Source organism: Sciurus vulgaris, assembly GCF_902686455.1.
Source record: "Sciurus vulgaris genome assembly, chromosome: 1".
Lineage (NCBI taxonomy): Eukaryota > Metazoa > Chordata > Mammalia > Rodentia > Sciuridae > Sciurus > Sciurus vulgaris.
The window spans coordinates 98,190,190-98,212,332 of NC_136461.1; the positions used below are offsets into that span (position 1 = coordinate 98,190,190).

The window sequence follows — 22,143 nt, forward strand, 5'->3', positions numbered from 1 at the left end:
TTTATTTCTCGCCTTCTCTGTGGTAAAATGATGCTTGCTTTCTCCCTTAGAAGAACCCTTGGGGCAGCTGATGCTTTTCTTGGCGGTGACCAGAGGTTGCTGTGTCAATGCAAAGTCATTTACCTGTAAATCTGAAATTGAATCATCTTATACTAAATATTTTAAAATTTAAGACAATGCTGGGCGCGGTGTCGCACGCCTGTAATCCCAGTAGTTCAGGAGGCTGAGATAGGAGAATCGCGAGTTCAAAGCCAACCTCAACTAAAGCAAGGCGCTAAGCAACTCAGTGAGACCGTCTCTAAATACAATATAAAATTGGGCTGGGGATGTGGCTCTGTGATCGAGGGATCCTGAGTTTAATCCCTAGTACCCACCAAAAATAAAATTTAAGACAAAAAAGTCGAGATAAAAGAAAACTATAGATGTGCATATGAAGCTTTATATGAATTAATATGAAGATCAAAAGACAACCACCATTCAGTATTAACTCAGTCTCCTCTCCCTGGTACCTCCGAGCCACAGGGAGGCAGCAGGGCGCGTCCTGGACAAGTTCGTGCTAGGGAGTCCCCCGCCTACGGTGGGTGGTTTCTCCCAGAACCCTCCGCGGCGGCGGCGGAGGGTTTAAAAAAGGGTGCCCACTTCCGCTACCTCACGGGTGGGAGAGCGGCCTGGGCTGAGGCGAGTGTGTGTTGTGTTGTGGTGTCGCGTGGAAGGTGTGTGCGGGCCCAGTGAGTGAATGGACGCTCGAGTGTGTGCGCGAGGAGAGTGCAAGGCGAGTGCGTGTGCCTCCCCTGCGCCCCTCCCCCCGTCTACACCTTGATCTTATTTGATCGGGTCGTGACCCCAGCCCCGCCGGGCCGCCCGAAATGAAAAGCTCTCCTCCTGCGAAGCCCCCTCTCCCGGGCCCTGTGCAGCGAGGCCCCTTGGGCGGCGGCAGCGCCGCGGTCCCCGAGGTCCCGAAGCCGGTCCTACGGGCCCGGCGCTCAGAAGTGATGAATTGATCAGATAGACGAGGCCGGGCCTGTCCCGGCCAATGATTATCGAGGCGATTCTGATCTGAGCCCAGCCCCACGGTCACCGGCTTCGGGACGTTGGAGCGAGCACATTGACAGTCCGCTGCGGCTGGGGGCGCTGACACGCGGAGGCGGAGAGTGAATGGGCCGAGGGCGGTCACCCCGCCTCCGAGCTGGAAGGTGACCGAGGCCTTTCTTTTAGGATCCACTTGTCTTTTGACTGCGGCACCCATGCTGATGCCCTCGGAGCTAAAGGCACGCTACAGCCTCTGCAGCTAAGGCGGAAAAAAAGTTGGTGTGTCCTACACACGTACACATTGAACATGAACTTACAGGAATACACATTCCACCGACTTCCCCAGGATTTAATGAATTCGAATAGAAGTTTGGGAATTTTTCTTAAAGCATTTAAAAATTTTAAAAATTGGCACACAAAAATTGTACATACTTGCGGAGTACATGTGATTTTTCACTGCATGTATACATTAAGAAATATTAACCTTATGTAAGCATTTCTGTCCGGAACAAAATTTATGGTGAAAACATTCAACATTTGTGTGTGTTCGCGCGCGCCAAGAATTAAATTCAGGGGTACTTTAACCACTGAGCAACATCTCCAACCCGATTATTTTTGTTTTGTCTTTGAGATACTCTTAAGTTGCATAGTGTCAGGCTGGGGAGATAGCTCAGTTGGTAGAGTTCTTGCCTTGCAAGGGCCTTCTGGCAAGTTGCAGAGACTGGCCTTGGCATCCCCAACTGTACTCCCCAGCATCTAGTAACCACATTTTATTCTCCCTGTGAAAGCAACGTTTTTTTTTTAAATGAACAAGATTGTGTGTATTTGCTTTTTTGTGCTTGGCGTATTTCACTTAATGTCTTCCAATTCCATCTGTAATGTTGCAAATGACAGGATTTCATTATTTTTACGGTTGTATAGTATTCCGTGTGTGTGTGTGTGTGTGTGTGTGTGTGTATGACATTTTCTTTGTTCATTAAGAAATTCAATTAGTTGATTATGAATTATGAATAGTACAGCAACATGGGAGTGCAAGTGTTTCTTCAACATACTGGTTTTATTTCCTTTGGATGTATACTGATTAGTGGGATTATTGAATCATATGGTAGTTCTGATTTTTTGAGGACCCTCCATACTGTTTTCCATAATGCCCATACCAATTTACATTCCCACTATCAGTGTTCCCTTTTCTCCACATTCTCTCCAGCACTTGTTATTTTAGTCTTTTCAATAATTGCTATTTTAACTGGAGTGAAGTGATATTTCATTGTGGTTTTAATTTGCATTTCTCTGATGATGCATGATTTTGAACATTCTTAGTACCTGTTGGATGGTCTTTTGATAATTGATTAAGTGTATTGTCCATTTTTAATTTTTTTGGTGTGTTTCAAGTCCCTTACATATGCTGGATATGAATTTCTATATGGCTTGCAAATATTTTCTCCCATTCTGTAGTTTTTTTTTAATTCACTCTGGTTGTTTCTTCTGTGCAGAAGCTTTTCAGTTTGACATAATCCCATTTGTCTGTCTTTTTGCTTTTATTTCCTGTGTTTTTGGGATCTGATTAAAAAAATCCCTGTCCAAACTGGGTGCAGTGGCATATGCCTGTAATTCCAGCACCTTGGAGGCTGAGGCAGTAGGATTAGAAGTTCCAGGCCAACCTCGGTAACTTAGTGAGGCCCTGTCTCAAAATAAAAAGGACTGAGGATGTAGCTCAGTGGTATAGAGCATCCCTAGGTTCAATTCCTAGTATCAAAAAAAAAAAAAAAGAAAGAAAGAAAAAATCCTTGCTTATTCCAATATCCTGAAGCATTTCCCCTATGTTTTCTTCAAGTAATTTCATGTCTTCCATTTAAACCTTTAATCCATTTTGAATTGATTTTTTTTTTTATGTGTTGAGAGGGATCCAATTTCTTTCTGCATGTGTATATCCAATTTTCCAACACCATTTGAGACTGTCATTTCCCTAATGCATTTTCTTAGCTCTTTGTCAAAGGTCAGTTGGTGTGTGAATTTACTTCTAGGTACTCTGTTCTGTTCCATTGGTCTGTTTTTCTTTTTATGCCAATACCATGCTCTTTTGATTACTGCAGCTTCATAGTATATTTTGAAATCAGGTAGTGTAATGTCTCCTACTTTGTCCTTTTTGCTCAATGTTGCTTTGACTACTTGATTGGGTTTTGTTAGTGATGGGAGATTTTATTTGTTCTATATAAATTTTTGGATTTTTCTAGTTCCATGAAGGATGTCAGTGGTATTTTGGGAGGGGTTGCAATGAGTCTAGATTGCACTGGACAGTGTGAACAATATTTTAACAATGTTGATTCTTCCAATTAAAGTACATAGGATGGCATCAATATTTTGTAGTTCTTATTTTAATATTTTTTAGATGTCAATGGATTATTTGTTTGTTTGTTTATATGTGGTGCTGAGGATCAAAACCAGGGCCTCACACATGCCAGGCAAGTGCTCTATCATTGAGCCACAACTCCTGGCCCACTATAGTTCTTATTTTAGAAGATCTAATTTTAGAGATCTTTTACCTCATGGGTTAAATTTATCCCTAGGTTTTGTTTTTATTGTACTGGGGATTGAACCCAGGGCCTCAGGCATGCCAGGCAAGCACTCTACTATTGAATCCCATCCCCAGCCTCTTGTCTGCCTGCCTGCCTTCCTTCCTTCCTTCCTTCCTTCCTTCCTTCCTTCCTTCCTTCCTTCCTTCCTTCCTTCCTCCCTCCCTCCCTCCCTCCCTCCCTCCCTCTTATCCTAGGCCTTTTTTCCTCTATATTAGTTTTTACAGCATGAGGATCATATTTCACATACTTTTTTTTGGGGGGGGGGGGGCATGGAGGGTACCAGTGATTGAACTTGGGCACTCAACCACCAAACCATCCCCAGCCCTATTGTTTTGCTTTCTTGATATCTCTTTTGGATGATTCACTATTGGCATATGGAAACACCACTGATTTACAACATATTTTGATTTTGAATTCTACCACTTTACTAAACTTGTTTAATTCTCATATATATATATATATATACATTTTTTTTAGTGGAGTATTTGGGGTTTTCTGCATATAGTATTGTCTGCATACAGTGACACTTGATTTTCTCCTTTACAATTGGATGTACATTATTTCTTTTCTTGCCTGATTACTCTGACTAGGGCTTCCAGTACTACGTGGAATAAGTGAGGAAAATGGACATCCTTGTCTTGTTCCAATCTTAGAGGGAAATTTTTCACCTTTCCCCATCCAGTATATTAGCTATGAGCTTATTATATGTGGACTTTATTATGTTGAGGTGTTTTCCTTCTACACCTGATCAGAGTTTTTATCAGGATGGGATGTTGAATTTTGTCACATGCTTTTCTACATCTATTGAGATGATCACATGGTTTTTATTCTTCATTCTGTTGATGTAGTGTATCATGTTTATTGATTTGCATGTAGTGAATAATCTTTTTAATGTGCTATTTGAGTCAGTTTGCTAGTATTTTGTTGAGGATTTTTACATCTATGTTCATCAAGGATATTGGTCTATAGCTTTTTTTATTGTGTCCTTGTCTGGTTTTGGTATCAGGGCATTGCTGGCTTTGTAAAGTGAGTTTGGAAGAATTCCTCCTCTTTAGTACTTTTGGAATAATTTAAGAAGAACTAGTATTCCTTAAATGCTTGGTGGGGACCTATTTATCTATTTATTTAGTGTACTGGGGATTGAGCCCAGGGGTGCTTAACCACTGAGCCACATCCCTAGCTTTTTAAAAAATATTTTATTTAAAAAACAGGGTCTCCCTGAGTTGCTGATCTTCCTGCCTCAGCCTCCGGAGCTGCTGGGATTATAGACATTTGCCACTGCACCCAGCAGGATTGAGATTGATCTGTCCACCTATCTCTCTCTCTCTCTGTCTCTCTCTGTCTCTTTCTCTCTCTCTCATATATATATACATATATATATATATATATATACATATATTTATATATTTGTAGTTCACAGGCATTTATTTATTTATTTATTTATTTACATTTATTATGCCATGAATTCATAGGGAATAGGCTCCAGCAGCTTGGGTTCCTTTCCATTTGTTCTCACAAAATGTGTTTCCCTAGGTGGAGCAGGCTGGTGCTTCAGCTGAACCCAGGTAACTTTCTCTTTAACCTCTTTTTCTGTTCATTTTCCTTCACAGGTTTCAGGAAGCTATCTCCACTCATAGAGTGTTTAATATGCTCAATATACACATTAATTCTCTTGGCAAGAATCTTGCCCTTAACTTGCTTATTCACAACAATGCCAGTAGCATGCTGGCAATATTGTAGACTCTCCCAGTTTTGTCATGATAACATTTGTGGGGCATTCCTTTTTGAACAGTACCTATTTCCTTAATGTCTACAATATCACCCTTGTAGATTTGCATATATGTGGCCAAAGGAACAGCTCCATGTTTTCTAAAAGGCCTAGAGGACATATATCTGGTTCTTCTCCTCTTTCCCTTTGTGTTCATCATTTTGGTAAATTACTGCAAGATGGTGGTTCCAGCCAAAAGGCTATATTTTTGTATTTGTTTATTTTTTCCAAAGAAGCCCCATTTTAATACTTTCCTCATAGAGAGAAGCCCTGTTCTCCATAGTGATTGATGTGCCTTTTCCACAGATCCCAGCCTTCTCTTCTACCCATACTCCCCATGTCGGTTAAAGTGTTTGTAGAGATAGCAGATATATTTGTTAAGGGTTGTGCCAGGTATCTACATTGAATTTCCAGTGATTTATCTTTCAGATACAATGTTGCAGTCCATTGCTCTTTAGCCTTGAAGCCATATAGGGCCCATGTTCAGTTTGGAGTGGTTTCCCAGGACCCCAGTGTCATATATCCCAAACATGCCCTTCTTCTCATTCCAACAATGAACCACTTTGTGGAACAGGAGGGTAAGCCTTATGCAGATCAATCCTGGAACACCCAGAGGTCAAGGATATTCAACTCGCAAGCTCTCCCCAACCACAAGAGAACTCCCACCATTGCTCTACACTCAGCAGCACACCAAAAAGAGCCCAAGAATGAGGGCTAGGCGTGGCCTTCAAGGAGATGACGACAAGGACCATGCCACTGGCCTCATATGGGTACTAAGCTGGAGGTGGTCATCTTGGCCTTATCAGGGTCTACATTTTTAAAAGCTTCAACATGGATGATAATAAATTTTGTTTTTGTGCTGAGGATCAAATCCAGTGCCTCACATGCTAGGCAAACATTCTGTCACTGAGCTACTATGCAGTGTAATATAATTTGCTATATATATAACTGTGAATATATATAAATATATATATATATATATATATATATATATATATAACTGCATGAGGTGATTGATTATCCAAGGATTCACCCCTCTACCAAATTCAGCTATTTTAAATGAGAACTGAAACTTAATGTTGCCACTTTTCAGCAAATACTATCTAAATAAAAGGTTTCAGTGGAAAGGGACTGTGACAGTTTGGTTTAGGGACCCTACATCTGAGTACCTGGAAGAAACCCTTTCACATCTGAATTAATAATGCATACATTGTCATACAATTAGAAATGAGTATTATGCAATATTTTATAAGATTGTTGGGCTATTTCTTGTTCAGTCTTTTTTATGTCCACAATAGGTTCTTGGAAGTGACTCATAATTTTAGAAATCACACTAAAGGATCATTTTTTCAGTGCCTTCAAACCCAAGCACCAAATTTTAAAATGATATTTATAAAAATGAACATAAATTGTATCTCCTAGCATAAATTGACTCCCAGGCAAGAAGACAGAAGCAGAGTTAGATGGCAAGGAGCCAGAACCAAGGAGATGGAGCCCTCCAAGAAAAGTAGAATCTAGTAGAAGACTAAACCCAAGCGGTCCAAAATCAATATTAAATATGGTCTTAGCAGAAATATTAGAGCTATAGAATTAGTGTTCATAAACTCCTTAAGAGGGTGGGCTAAGTCTATTTTTTGTTTCCTCATAAATATGTGCAAGAAATGTTGAGTGGATAGCTCTGGGTAGATTAATTTCAATTTGTAATATTTACATACCTGTGTCCTGCCAAAAACAATGCTGTTCTGTTCTAAATCCTTATCTCTTCAGCAAGATGACTTTCCAAATTGCAAATATATCTAATAGGATTACTTTCTAGGAGTTGGGAAATTTCCCTCCCATATTTTAAGAGCAGTCAAGAGGCAATTCGCAGCCATAAGTAACAGACATTTCATGTTTCATTTTGCACAAATCTATTTAATGGAGATGGATGACAGGATGTCCACAGTCCACTGGCCTGACAACACTAGGTGGAGAAGAAACCACCATCATTCTTTCGGGAGTAACCTCCATTGGTGGCTGCTGTATGAGGGGACACTGTGGAGAAAGGAGAAGAGGGATGAGCTTGAATTTTTAATCGGCCATACATTTATGGGAACTATAAAGATGTTCACAATAGCTGGAGAAACTGGCATATGAAGGACTGATAGGAAAGTTATAGTTCTACTCCCATGTTTCTGCCCTGCTGAAAATGTTCATTGCCTAAATCTCAGGCTAATCTGAGAAGCTCTGAAAAATTGAATAAATTTCCTAACTCTACATTCAAATGTCTCTTAATCACTGCTTTCCAAGACCCTCAGTAATCCCTGATCTTCCCTACCAGCCATTAACTTCAAATCCCTGAGTCTCGAGTCCATTCAGAAAGACTCTTGCACTACCTCATCTGCCCATCCAGTTTTCTAACCCTCACCTATGGATCCCTGGATGCTGTGGATACATTCCTTCTTAGGATTAATCCAGTGTCTGATGGTCCAGGAAGTGATGGGGGGTGGAGCAGGAAGGGGTGAGCATTCCTCAGCAAATGGGCACTTGATGCTAGAAGATGGTGTGGGGCAGAACAAAGGAGAGTAATCAGAGAAAAATGAGAAGAGAAAGGTAATCGCTAAGACCTCCAAAGTTAAGTAGCCAAAGGTTCCTTTTTCCCTCTGGAATTAACCAAAAGTTTTGTTCACTTGCACAGGTGAGTACAATCTTGGATAGTTTCTGTTCAATTTAGACAAAAATACAGGAATTATAGATGTAAAAACAAATTTGTGCACAATTGAGTACCTATATTGATGGTTATTTTCAGGTGACATTTTACCTTGTATAATTGGATGGCACTCTACCAAAGGGGGTTTCTACCACTTACTTGTGGGTATCCTGGATAGTCTCCTGGTGTAACAGGATCTCGCTTTTGTTCTTGAATGCCCCACTGTGGTGGTCATACAAGGCAGCTAAGCGGAAATCCAGGTCATCCTTTGGTATCTACAGGGGAAGTCATTTCCCCCAGGGTTAACTTGGCTACCTGTGCCTCCATTCTAGTCAAGTTCTGTTGGGCGTGACTACTTCCCAGAAATATAGCGAAGTCCCTTTTGGGCCTGAGACCCACCAACTCCTTACACACTAAATTATCATACATAATGACTTCCTGACTTGTCAATATGAAATTGTCTCTCTTGGGCTGGGGCTGTAGCTCAGTGACAGAACACTTGTCTAGCATGTGTGAAGCACTGGGTTCGATCCACATAAAAAATAAATAAAGGCATCTATAACTACTAGAGAGAGAGAGAAGGAATTCTTTCCCTTATGATTAGATTCAAGGAGTGGTGAGCTCTCACTGGAGACATGGCAGTATTGTCCCTGACTTGGCTTAATGAACTTGACCTCATGCATGGTTATATTCAGTTCTTGTTTTCATAAAAAGAATATAGGAAGTATGGTAAAAATGACTTTTTGCAAATAATTGCCTGGAGCAAAACCCAAGCCTTGTGACTTGATAAATTTGTTTTAGATCTGGTAAGATGTCAAACTGGGGATAAAACGAAAGAAGTCAGGGCCAGGCTACCTGCATTATTAATGGCTATTAATGAATCCTAAGTGGATAGAAAGATAAGTAATATTTCAATGATAAGTACCGTGGGATTAAAAAAGTAGGCATCCCGCCTTATGGAGTTGATTGTGGGAGTTGAACTGAGACGACGCCAGGGTTCCTGTTGTTGATCAAGGTGAGCTGGGTTCTTGTATGGCAATTTCTGCAAAAGAGAAAACACCCATGGCCTGGTTCCAGAAAGTCTTGCTGATGTGGTGGCATCAGGGACATCTGCAAAAAGAATGACATGGGGCAAGACTCGAGGTTTTCTTAGAACTGACAGAAATGGACCGGGAATACAAGGCAAGGGGTGGAATGGGATAAGAAGGGGTAGAGGGTAGGGAACATGTAGGGAAAATGATGATCTCAGGTTTTGATGTCCTGAGTTTGAAGTAAAAGTGAGACTGCTAATTCAATTGGTAGGAAATGAAGTGTGCAACTTGTGGGAGGTTAGGTTGGAACAAATAATAAAGAGACGGGTTGTCTGTATGCTGAAGCCTGCAAAATGAAGTCTGACCAAAAGGGAGAGCCAGCTCATGAGGATTGTACAGTATTATAACTGCGAGTGGGGAGGGTGCCATGAGAAACAATCAGGGGCAAAATCAAGAGCGTAGCATCTAAGTAGGTGAGAAAAGCTTTCAGTAAGCAAGGACATGTTATTCATTGTGTTATGGTTTGGATCTAGGTATTTTCCTCAAAAAGCTCGTGTGTTAGGCAATGCAGCAATGTTCAGAGTTGAAAAGATTAGATTATGAGAGCTGTAACCTTACCAGTAGATTAATCTTAAGGATTAACAACTAGGTGGTAATTGTAGGCAGGTGGGCATGGCTGGAGGAAGTAGTCTCTGGGGGCATGGCTTGGTGACTATATCTTGTCCCTGGCTCCTTACTCTGTCTGCTCTGTGGCTGCCATGAGCTGAGTTTTCCCCCATCATACCCTTCTGCCATGATGTTCTGACTCACTTCAGGTCTAGAGCAATAGTTAGTCAACCATGGACTGAACCTCTGAAACTATGAGCCAAAATAAAAATTTCCTCCCCTGAGTTGTTCTTGTGAGGTATTTTGGTCACGGTGATGAAAAGCTGACTAACACACATTGATTGAAGGTGTCAGAAAAAATCCACTGAATACCAGTTCTCTAAATAAACCCCACAAGCATGAATGTGTAAAACACAAATTGATTTCTTCATAACATATAAAATGCTATATTTTCACCACTATATTCCCAGGACTCAGCAGTGACCTAACATGTGGTATTTAAAAATTATATTGGTTGAATCAATGACTGAATTCCAGTGAGTACAACTACAGTGGATTAGAAATACTCAACCTATCCAATGTTGTAAACTTCATTCCCCTCAGTATGGCAAAGAGCTGTGTGACTTAGCTCAGTTAGACCTTAATTGAACAGTAGTATTGAGCACTGTCCTATTGCTGACAGATGAAAACTGAAAGGGGGAAAACAAACCAAAACCAGCAAATATATATAGAATGCAAGCATAGGCTCAGATATCCCTTGCTGTGGGCTTGGGCAGCTTTCCTCCCACTCTCTTTGAAGTCTGCAAAAGACTTGTCATCTCTATGAGATTGCCTTTCACTGAGAAAGAATGTTGAGACTGTCAAGCACAAATGCCACCTGCATATTCACTTTCCTTCCTTCACAGGGAAAGGGAGTCCATTTTACTCAAGAGTAGCCTCCCTGGACCCAGTGCTTCCCTGTGCTTCAGAGACCTGTACCACTTGTATCTTCTACCCCCTGCCACCTCATACAGCACGTAACCACTAAGACCCAGCTTGTTTTATCTTTTATTTTGAGACAGGGTCTTGCTAAGTTGTTCAGGACCTTGCTATATTGCTGAGGCGAACTTTGAACTTGAGGATTACAGTTGTGTACCACTGCACCTGGCCCCTCTCTTCTGATCCCACCTTGCCTCCATTCCTTTATCAGCTCCAGCTATCATTCCGTCACCTTTCCTACAGAGCCAGACTTCTTCAAGAAGATGACTACCTCTACTTCCTCTCCATTCCCATCCCCCTGCAGTCCCATGCAGTCTGACTTCTGCCTCCAGCACCTACTAAAACTGCTCTTGCTGGCGACCAAGGATCTTTGTGGCTAGATCAGGAGGATCCTTCTTCATCTTATTTGATTACTGTGGTTTCTGGCACCACAACTCTGAATTTCTTCAAATGCTCTTTCCATCCTGTGAGTCCAACTCCTCTTGATTTGCCTCTGCTTTATTGCTTCTATATTTCAGCTTCTCTTTCTCTCTCTGGCCTGTACACAGTGGAATTCTCCAAAGTCCAGAGTCTGCTTTTCCTTTTCTCACATTCACTGATTCTCTCCCATGGTTTCAGTTACTGTGTCTCCTAGTCACATCTTCAGCCCAGAACTCTCAACTCTGTTGCCTACAACTAATCTCAACATCAGTGTTCCACAGGCACCACAAAATGACATCTATACAATTTATCTCAAAATCTTTCTCCCCAAACCTGTTTCCTTAGGGTACCCCATATCAGTGAATGGTAACAAACCCTAAGACCCTAGGAGTTATCTTAGACTGGTCTCCTTTTCTTGGACCCATATCCAGTCAGCCACCAAGTCCTATCCATCTTATCCTTTACATCTTCCTCATATCTGCACCTTATGGCCATCCCCTGCATCACTGCCACAGGTCCATGAAGGTTGTGGCCCCTGTTTCCTAGCTGATTCCTCTTGTCTCACTCCATTCCTACCCAATCACCGTCACATATGTTTTCTAAAACACACATCTGTATCACTCCAGTGCTTTAAATCCCCCTGTGACTCCCACACATCCAGGATAAATCCCAGCCAACTAGCATTGTGTTCACAGTACACCAAGCCACCAAGGTCACTTCTGCAGCATTGATCACTCCATGCTTCCATTTCACACCTGTACTTCAGCTCTTATGGACTATTCAGTTCCCTAAACAGGCCACCCTGTCTCTCCTTTCCATAGATACACATCTGATGCTTTCTTTTTCTTGAGTGCCTGATTCCTGTTTCTTTCCTCCTGATTAACATTATATCCACTCCCTCACCTGGCCCAGTTAACTCATAATTGGATGTCAAAATTCACCTGCTCTTTCAAGTTATTGGTTGTCTGGGTACCTTACATATAACTCTGTCACAATACATGTGCCATTGTGCAAGCATTTTTTGCTGTTGCTGATCTCTTTTCTCCTAGAGTTTCTTGAGAGCAAAAGCTCTATCTAGTTTATCTATATGCACTAAGTATTTAGCAGAGTACCTTACCTAAGGTATATAATAAATGTTGAATAGGAGGAAGCTCTTTGTTATTGTCATTAAGCCTAAATTACCATTTAATTACTTTTTAACCTCTTTAAATATCCAAAACACTTCTACTAGAAAAGAGATCCTCTAAATTCCAAGATCACTGACCACAATCATGCTACACACATGTTTACACAAACACGTCCCGGCATTAACCAGAAAACAGAGGCTGTGAGACAGAAGTAGAAAGCATGACCTGGTGTCTTTCAGAGAACTCTCTACTACTTCCTATATCATTTCTCTTCAGAGAACAGCTTTCCAAACAAGGGAAGAGGGTAGCTTGATGGAACCTAAGCCCCCATTATTTGTACTAATCACTACTTGGAGATGCACTAACCCCTTGTTTCTCTAGGCTAGAGCTGTACTTCCCTCTGCTCAATGGCACTTCCAAATCATCAGCCAATCTGAACACGGGGGCCAGGAGACAAGGCCAGAATCTATTTCTCTGCTATCGAACTCAGTAGCCTCGCCAGAGTTCTTCATGTTACCATCTCTGCCCCTCACATCCACAGAAAAACTTTCAGCAACCCTACTGGGAATTTGTGCAAGAAACCTTGGAAGCCTTTGTGCATAGTACCTTGGAAGCCGGCAGTTTTCCCAGGCGGGAGTCATCGTTATCTAACGTAGGTTGCTGGAAAGAGTCCCGGGTGGGAGGCATGCTCAAAAGTCGAATGAGGAACTCGTATTAGGATGGGAATCAGCGCAATCGCAGCACCGCCTTGCTCACTGAAAAGCCCGGGTCCCAATTGTTTGGAACGCCCAGTTTCGGTTGCCAGGCAACTGCTCCTCCATTTATGACTGAGAAGAATTCTCTTCGAGAGAAGCGCCACCTGGCGGCTGAACTCGGGAAGTCTTTAAAGAGGAAGCTGCGGGGAATGCCTAGGGAAAGAGCAGTCACCGAGCTTCCAGTCTAGATTTACCTTCCTGAGCCTCAGTTGAGGAACGCCGGTCTCTTTCCCTACAAGACTTCTGCAAAAGACGTCAGTGCGGAAAGAAATCCTAAAAGACGACTCAGAAGTTTCATTCTCCCTCGCACCTAATAAATGGCTTCTTATTTTCAAAGCAGTGAGAGAATAGGGATGTCAAGAGACCGAAGAGTCCACGAGTGGTGCTTGGAAAATTGCCGACTAAGGCAAACTCCTTGCTTATCCCCGTTTTAATTGCACAAACCTCAGGGTTGCTCAAAGAGCCGATTGTAAATGCAAGGACGGGTGGATGAAAGATGTCCAGAAGTGGTTTTTGCAGTAGGTAATAGGTACTGGGACCACTCTTTTGGGAGATGACTTTTGGAAGGTAGAGATGGGGACCCAACCTCCTATCGCTTCACACGCCACGTTTGCAAGATTAAAGCTACTCAGAAATTGCCCCTGGCCCGGAAGGGCAGTAGAAAACGTGAATCGTTGGCGATGGCTTGCAGGATGTCAGGATGTTTTCTATTCTTTCTTTAAAAAAAAAAAAAAAAAAAAAAAAAAAAAAAATTTTTTTGTTTTTAGTTGTAGATGGACACAATACTTATTTTATTTATTTATTTTTATGTGGTGCTAAGGATCGAATCCAGTGTCTCACTCATGCCTGACAAGTGCTCTACCACTGAGCCACAATCCCAGCCCCTTGGAGGATGTTTTCTATCGCGTGGTTTACGCGAGCCCTGCGCCCGCCTGTTGGGCCGGTTGCGTACCGGTGCGCGTGCGTTTTCATACCGCTCGCGCCAGCGGCGGCGGTTGTCATGGAGACCGGCAGGTGAGCGGCAGAGGCGCGCGTGGTCCCTGCCCCACCCGCGCTGAGCGAGAGAGGATGCGGTTGTCAAGGCGACGTGGATAGGAGGAGAGGCCGGAGGGAGGAGGAAGGATGGGCGGCCTTGGCGTAGCCGCAGGGAGGTGACTGAAGCGAGCCCAGCCCCTTGCATCCTCCCCCTGTCTACCTCCCTCCCCTTTTCTTTCCGCCTTCTGCCAGCTTAAGCAGCCGCCGCAGCACCTGAGCCGCTACTGCCGCTCGCTCAGGACAACGCTATGGCTGAGCCCGGTCACAGCCACCATCCCTCTGCCAGAGGCAGAGGAAGAACTGAGAGGCGCACACTCCCGCTTCTGTGGCTGCTGCTCTGGGCTGGGACCGCCTTCCAGGTGACCCAGGGAACCGGACCGGAGCTTCACGCCTGCAAAGAGGTACTGTCCACCCTTCAACCCGACCCCACTTTGCTTAGAAAAATCTTGGATCCAGGCAGAGACCTTGGGGACCCAGCCACAGTTTCAGAGACCACAGAGTTTAGATTTCTTTGGGGATGAGGCATGGGGGAGGGAAGAGCAGCAGGCTGGCGTCATGGGGAGGCCAGCCCACAGGAGGACTCCCGAAAATAGATCACCCTCACAGCTTGGGGTGCTGAGATCAGCGAGAAAGGGCCCAGCTCCAAGAAGTGGAGTGACCTGCGTCCCTGGACTCAGAATGAGTGAGGAAGAAAAATCATGAGTTGTTTTCCAGATGGAGTGAAGTTACCTGAAAAGTGGTTGAAAACAAAAGATTATGTACAGAGAGGTAAAATAGAAAGAAGCCTAGTGGAGTAAGAAAAGAGTTAAAAAGGCAAAAACAAACAAACAAACAAACAAAAAAACAACAAAAAAACAAAAAACAAAATAAAAATAAAAAAATAAAGTAGTGAACTGAAGTAGGAATTCTGTGGTCTAATCATGACTTTAAAAGGTGGATGTGAAGGTGAGAGATGTGTGAGAGGGACCGTAGGATCCCACCAACTCTCTGGCCTCTGTATTAAACACCCAGTTACTTTGTGGGCTGTTAAATGTATCTTCTTTACAGCTTCGCCTCCCCCAGCATACTTTGTTTAGTGCTTAGCACGTTCCACCTTTATCCATTTTTAAGTTTTTTAACATCAAGTTTCTGCCAATCTCTATTCTCCTCTGGACATCTGCTAACATATGTCACAAGTCCTTTTCAAGGTGTTTCTCAAATGTTGGCATATTTCAGACAATAGGCAACAAATGTCTCCCAACCAAAAATGACTTCTGAAAATTATTTGTGGAGAGAAACAAAAAGGTATTGGAGTAACACTATTCGGTAGTTTCTATATTATTGAAATAACAGTATTTGATTGAGCTCTGGATAGCCTTTTTTTTTTTTTTTAACCATATGGCAGAGGCAATGATATAATATTTACAAGAACAATATTGGGAAGACAAAATAAAAGTTCTGTTATTTCTGTGAAATGTGAAAGACTTCAAATACATCAAGAGCCCAGCACTGTAAAAGTAATCCCAAATGTAAGTCTTAACTAAGATTTTGAGAGGTTAAAATATTCTTTATAAGTTGTTGGTATTAACTGATTACCAATGACAATTCCATCCAATTTATATAGATAATTATGAAGGTGTTCTAAGCACTAAACTGTCTACCACATAGCAAATCATGAAGAAATGGAAGGGATTTTTGTGTTAATAAAGATATTTGGCTTCAAAGACTCATAAATATGTCAAATATGACCCCAGTCAGTAGGACTTTTTACTACTTTATTAGTCCCAATAACAACTTGCCCTGGGTCACCTACATTTCTACCTGGTCACTTTCTGACATGTTTTAAAGATGACTAGGAGTAGAATGATATTGTCAGTGACTGGCTCTCTGGCCTTTGTAGCCTGTGTTCTAGCCAACTAAAATAGAATCCAAATAAACCCACTTGCCTAAGACTCAAACACTAGCATGTCCTCTGTGGAAGATAAGAATCTTAGAGTTCAATTACCAATTCTTATTGAGATCTTGGTTAACCATGGAAAGTATGAGCATTTAAGACATTAAACACTTTGTATCATCTTGGTTTGAAGAAAAGGAAGAATATTGATATTTAAGACCTCTAATTTGTGGGCAGATTTTTGTCTTTAGTCCTATTTAAATAACCAGTATTTACTTAAGCAAATGGTCCTGCCACAAAGAGTGAGGTCAAAGCAGTGGAAAGGTGTGGAGTTCAACATGCCAGGAGTCAAGTTCTGTTATTTGCCACACGGTTTTTGGTTCTGTAGAATGGGCATTATAATAATACCTGCCTTAGATTGCTTTGAGGATCAAAGGGAAAAAAATACACCTAAAACACAAAATAGAGTTACTTAACTCCCTTCCCTGACCGGCTTCTTTACTAGTAGATCCATACCTCACGCCAGGTTGGAAATGTCTTAGGCGGCAAGCTCATTGGCCACAGGCGTCAGCAAGTTCTGTTTACACTCTCCTTGAGCAAACAGTGACTGCTGAACACCCTCCACGCCAAAATAATAAGGAAGAGAATAAACCCATTATTACAATATTCTTCATTTGGCAATATGAACTGATCCAACAAGTTTAGGGGCTTCCAACCCCAAGTGGTGAAAAACTAGTTCAGTGTAGATTAGCCCATCTCTGTTATTTATCTTCATGTGAATTTCTTGTGAGCTTATGTTGGGTGTTAATGGCAAGAACTCTTAACCTAATGACAATAATGCTATATGCAGTCCATGTATGAAACATCTCTCTGGTTCTAATTAGGAAAAAGAGAGGCTTAGCTCGAGGTGCCACCTCTAAACTGAGGTGGCAAGGAATTGTATACTACTGGACATGTGCTGGGGCTTGGTGTACTTTTCACAATTTTATGATAATCAGGGTCACCAGTGGAACTAAACATCCTGTATGATGTTTGTCTTCATGAATCATTCCTTTAACCTGTGCTAGCTCAAGCTGTGCTGACTGAGAGCCAAAGGTGTGTTTTCCATAGCACAATGGATCTAAATCAAATGAAAGAGCAGAAAACTGCCTTTAACATGATCTGCCTTGTCCTGAGGCTTGAGTGCTAATTGCCCCCAAAGGGACTTCCCAATCTATATTGAAAAACTCATGGGGTTTAGCAATCCGGAAGAAATGGATTGGAATAAAATTTGTTGAATGAGTGATGACTCTGCCCTTTACTAACAACACAAGTTAATTAACTTCTGACTGTCTTGGATTCCTGATCTGAAAAAAAGGGATGGTGATGCCTATCTCCCAGGGATGTTTGTACGGATAAAATTAAATTAGACGACACATGTTAAGTGCCCAGTCCATACCCTGACATATCACAGGTGCTTAAGAAATACTGGTAGGCAGAAAACTGAAGCACACAAATAATGACCCATAAATGATGGCATAAGATTGTGTGGTCACAAATGCAGGAGTGGCAGGATAAAAGGTGGATAGGAAAAAAAAAAGGTCAGTCAGTCCTGGCACAGTGGTGCACACCTGTCATCCCAGTGGCTTGGGAGGCTGAGGCAGGAGGATCAAAGCCAGCCTCAGCAACTTATTGAGGCCCTGTCTCAAAATAAAAAATAAAAAGAGCTGGGGATGTAGCTCAGTGGTAAAGAGCCTCTGGGTTGAATACCTGGTACCCAAAATAAACAAACAAACAAACAAAACAAAACAAAACAGTAGGTACTTTACGTGCCTCTGGGATAATCAGTAGCACTTTAATGGGCAGAGATGGAGAAAGTGTGCTTTCTAATTAGAGGGAGAAGCCTGCGGAAGAGTCCACTGGTGAACAGGCAGATGATTCTGGGAACTACAAATAGACCAGTTGACTGAAATGTGGAATAATGTGGGCAACAATACAGGATGATAAAGTTGGAAAGCGAGAAACTAAGTGGAGAATCAATGGAGGATTTCTGACTGAGACAGCAGCCTGCAAAGAGCGGATTCATGCAAATAGAAAATAAATGTGTGGAGAATATCATGTTAAGTGAGATAAGCCAATCTCAAAAATCAAAAGAGGAATGATCTCACTGATAAGCGGATGATGACACTTAATGGGGGGTGGGAGTGGGACAAGAATGGAGGAAGGAGGGACTGTATAGAGGGAAAAGAGAGGTGGGAGGGGTGAGGGGGAAGGAAAAAAATAATGGAATGAATCAAACATCATTACTCTATGTAAATATATCAATATGCAAATGGTATGCTGTTACTCCATGTACAAACAGAAACAACATGTATCCATTTGTTTACAATAAAAATAAATTAAAAAAAAAAAAAGAAAAAGAAAATAAATGTGAATGAGGTAGGCCAGAGGGTGAGAGCAGAGATGGGGCAGAGTGTCCAGTTCAGATTTTACTGAGGTCCAGGATGAGGTTCATAAAGGAACTGCACAGGGATGCTGGCAGTGGGATAAATGGAAAGGTGTAGATAGGACAAGTGGGCTGGTGGGAGGTTAGAAGATGCAACTGATTAGCTGAGGTGTAGGGTGCTGGTGAGGGGCAAGTTGAGGATTTTTGTCAGGATTTTAGAGTGAGAGGCTGGTAGGAGTTCCTAGCCCAGATGCAGAACAGTGTTTGAGAGCAAAGTGATCCTTTTTTTTTTTTTTTTTTTTTTTTTTACTTCCAACTTCCCTGGGATCAGCACCTGTGGCAGGTGGGGAAATTCTAGAGTCTTTGGTATACCACTTCACTATGTGGTCATGGTTTTTAGGTTTTTATCTTTCCTTCTGTTTGGTTCTCACACATTAACTGAGGCTCGAACTCCACAGGGAAATGGGCAGATCAAGAAAAATTTCAGGACCCCTGATCTTTCAGGAAATAGTTCATGAAAGTATAAGATTTAAACTGACTTCTGTCATTAGGGACCATCAAGATTGGATGCTTAAAATACCTGCAATATTTGAGGAAGAGGGAGCATTAAATGAAAGCTCTCCATTCATCACAAAGTTCTTATAGGAGAGCAGGATTTCTGGTTTTGTTTGCTATCAGAGAGGGCTAACAATACATTCTTGGCCCCCGAAGACATTTAAGAAGTCGTTTTGTCTATTTTCCTGACTCCAGGTAAGAGCGCACCTAAACCAAACCATACTCATAAGAGTAAGATTTATTTTAAAAATTAAAAAAATCACAAAATGGCACATTTCATTGGCACATTGGAAAATATCAGTTTATAAAGGAAAGATAATAAAAATCATCTATAATTCCATCACTCAAGCTATTTTTATGTTTATACTTGTGAGAGAGAGGCAGAATAATACATACATACATACGTACATAGTGTAGGGATGGATAAAACTGACCTGGGTTCAGTTTCCAGCTCCTTCACTTAGCAACTGACCTAGGGAACTTATTTGATCCCCTCATGTGTGGGTTTCTTCATCTTTAAAATAGGAATATTGAGGGCCAAGTGTGTAGCTCAGTGGTAGAGCACTTCTGTAGCATGAATGAGGTCCTGGGTTCTATCCCCAGTACCACATAAAAAGAAAAATGAATATTAATAACATATAATAATATATAGAGAATATTATAGACTATTATAATATATAACCTATATAATCATTATACATAATCATATAATAGTTATATAGATTATATTATAATAATATATATATTATATAATAAGAGAGTTAATACATGCAAAGTGCTTGGGACAGTTCTTGGTGCATAGTAAGTGCTCAATAAATGTTAGCCATTAAAATCAGATTTTTAGTGGAAGTATGATCAACATTGTCTTATAATAACAAAAACTATTAATAATTTAAGGGTGCTAGAAGTGGGTCTAATTGAAAAGGGAAAATAAGTAGATGTGAAAGATATTCTGAGGGAAAAGTTGGTGAAACTTGGTAAAGACAGTCAAGGGGCATAGCACTTGAGTCCATATGGGTGCTGCTCCACAGGGTGGCCTCCACATGTGGACTCTGACACTTGAAGTGTGTCTAGGACCGCTGAGGAAATGGATTTTTTATTTTATTTTGATTAAGTGAAAGTTCAAGTATATGCAATTCAATTACTGAAAACCCTTTAACTGTTTGAAACAGCCTGGGTGTATGAATTTACTTTCTCAGCCATCAACTTTATGAAATCTAAATAGAGATCAAGTATTTCCGATGCAGATTTAGACTGAGTTGTCCTGTAAAGGGTAAAAAATACATGTCAAATCTAGAGGACTAAATAAAAAAAGAAAATTAAATGTGTCAACAGTATTTTATACTGACTGCATGTCAAAATGATAATGTAGGCATTATCTAAGTAAGATATATTATTTAAATTAATTTCACCTGTGTCTTCTCACTCTTTCAAATGTGGCTGCCAGAAAATTAAAAGTTCTGCATGTAACTCACATTTTTATGGGACATTGTTGGCCTGGAGGTAATGGCTGTGCACATCTGGCACCAGCAGCTGAGGTCTGATTCTTCCATTTCAGCTACGTTACCTTAGACAAGACATTCTCTTATCTAAGTCTTCATTATTTATTTATTTATTCTTTTTTTTTTTTTTGGCCACTGGGGATCAAACCCAGGGGTGCTAACCACTGAGTCATAATCTTGAGACAGGTCTTGCTAAGTTGCTGAGGATACCTCTAAGTTGCCAAAATTGGCCTCAAACTTGCGATCCTCCTGCCTTAGCCTCCCAAGTCACTGGGGTCACAGGTATGCAACCCTGTACCCAGACTTCACTTTTTCATCTGAAAAATGGGAAAGATTTAGTTCTTGTCATTTATGGATCACTGGGAGGATTAAGAAAGATAACGCAGATCAGCAGTTCTTTCCATTCTTTGGATCATTCATTCTTCCCCTCTAGTAAGTCATTCTTACCAACCTTCACGAGTGCTGCTTTTTCTCTTATCTTAAAAAATAGGAAAGCAAGGCTAAGTAAGAGTGCTTGCTTAGCATGAGTGAGGCCCTGGGTTTGATCCCCAGCACTGTAAATACAAGCAAACACCAAAAATCGACACCTCCTGATCAATAATATTTTTATACTGATTGCACATCAAAATTATAATGTAGGCATTAATTCAGATATATTATTAAAGTTAATCTCCCTCTGATTTCCATTCTATGAAACTGTTCCCCAATTATAGCAAAGTCTCTGAAAATCTTGTCTATCATTACTGTCTCCAAATCTCCTCCCTCCTTCTTCTTTTGAATACCTTCCCAGTTAACTTTCATCCCTGTGATTTCACCAAAACTGCTCTTGTTCAGTTCAATGGCAATCTCTCAGTTTTTATTAGATATCATCTACCTGCATTTGATAGAACTATGATCATTCTTACTTCCTATGAATACTTTCTTCTCTTGGTTTCCAGGACATCAGCACTGCTTTTTGGGTTTATTTTGTTTTACTACCTTCCTGGTTGCTCTTCTTTCCTTTGTCCCCTTGATTTTTTTCTTCTTCACTGCCTTGAGCTTTAAAACTAGCAGTTTCTGGGGGTCAATCATTGAACCTCTATCTCTATCCAACCTCTTCTATTTTTATTCCCTTGATCTCAAAAATGCATCATAGCTTTATATACCATCTGTATGTCGATAGCTCCCACATTCCTACTTCCAGACTAGACCTTGTTCCTGAACCTGACATGTATATTCAGCTGCATCTATGACTTCTCTAAAATACCTATTTGATTGTCAGCTCAGATTCACCATGTCCAAACATCTACTTTCCCCACCACCATCAAACACACATCTTCCAGAATGTTCCTCACCAGCTAATGGCATCCCTTTCCTTCCAGTTGCTCAGACCCCCAAATCCTGATTCCTGTCTTCCTCCTTCTTCCTTCATCCAAATTAATCAGAAAATCTTACTAGCTCTACCTTCAAATATAAGCAGGGTTTGACAGCTTCTTACTGCTACCATCAACCGGGGCATCATCTCCTCTCACCCTCAAGATGGCAAGAGCCTCCTAACTAGTTTATTTGCTTCTACCCTACTTATTGTCTAGTGCTTAACCAGAATAAACCTACTGAAAACAAGACAGATTTTTGTCTTCCTCGGCTCAGAGTAGGAACCAACCCTTTACAATGGCCTGCAAGTTCCTCCCTACATTTGACCCCTCCTCCTTCACTCTAGTCTTATCAGCCTCCTTGTTATTTCTCAGACAGGAGATGCAACCTCCTGCCACAGGGCCTTGGCAGTTGCTGTTTT

General features: G+C 41.4%; 2 protein-coding genes and 1 pseudogene across 4 annotated transcripts in view; 1 reads left to right on the plus strand and 2 right to left on the minus strand.

The window, feature by feature from the left end:
- Positions 1-3,865: 3,865 nt before the first annotated feature.
- CFAP276 (cilia and flagella associated protein 276) lies at positions 3,866-13,049 on the minus strand. Its single transcript, XM_079134797.1, has 6 exons — positions 12,831-13,049; positions 8,988-9,104; positions 8,222-8,337; positions 7,781-7,905; positions 6,730-7,407; positions 3,866-4,131 (listed from the first exon to the last, which is right to left on the minus strand). Exons 1-5 carry the CDS (start codon positions 12,909-12,911, stop codon positions 7,337-7,339), a joined length of 510 nt encoding a protein of 169 aa, XP_078990923.1. The 5' UTR covers positions 12,912-13,049; the 3' UTR covers positions 3,866-4,131; positions 6,730-7,336.
- Positions 5,059-5,533, minus strand: LOC306653539 (large ribosomal subunit protein eL21-like; annotated as a pseudogene). Its single transcript has one exon. The product of its transcript is annotated as a large ribosomal subunit protein eL21-like (transcript).
- Positions 13,050-14,200: 1,151 nt separating the features above from the next.
- Positions 14,201-22,143, plus strand: part of ELAPOR1 (endosome-lysosome associated apoptosis and autophagy regulator 1) — a 95,662-nt gene continuing 87,719 nt past the window's right edge. For both annotated transcript variants that reach the window (XM_079132712.1, XM_079132711.1), the window contains exon 1: positions 14,201-14,415. In XM_079132712.1, the coding sequence (XP_078988838.1) occupies positions 14,263-14,415 (153 nt within the window). In that variant the 5' untranslated portion in view covers positions 14,201-14,262. The remainder of the gene's footprint in view (positions 14,416-22,143) is intronic.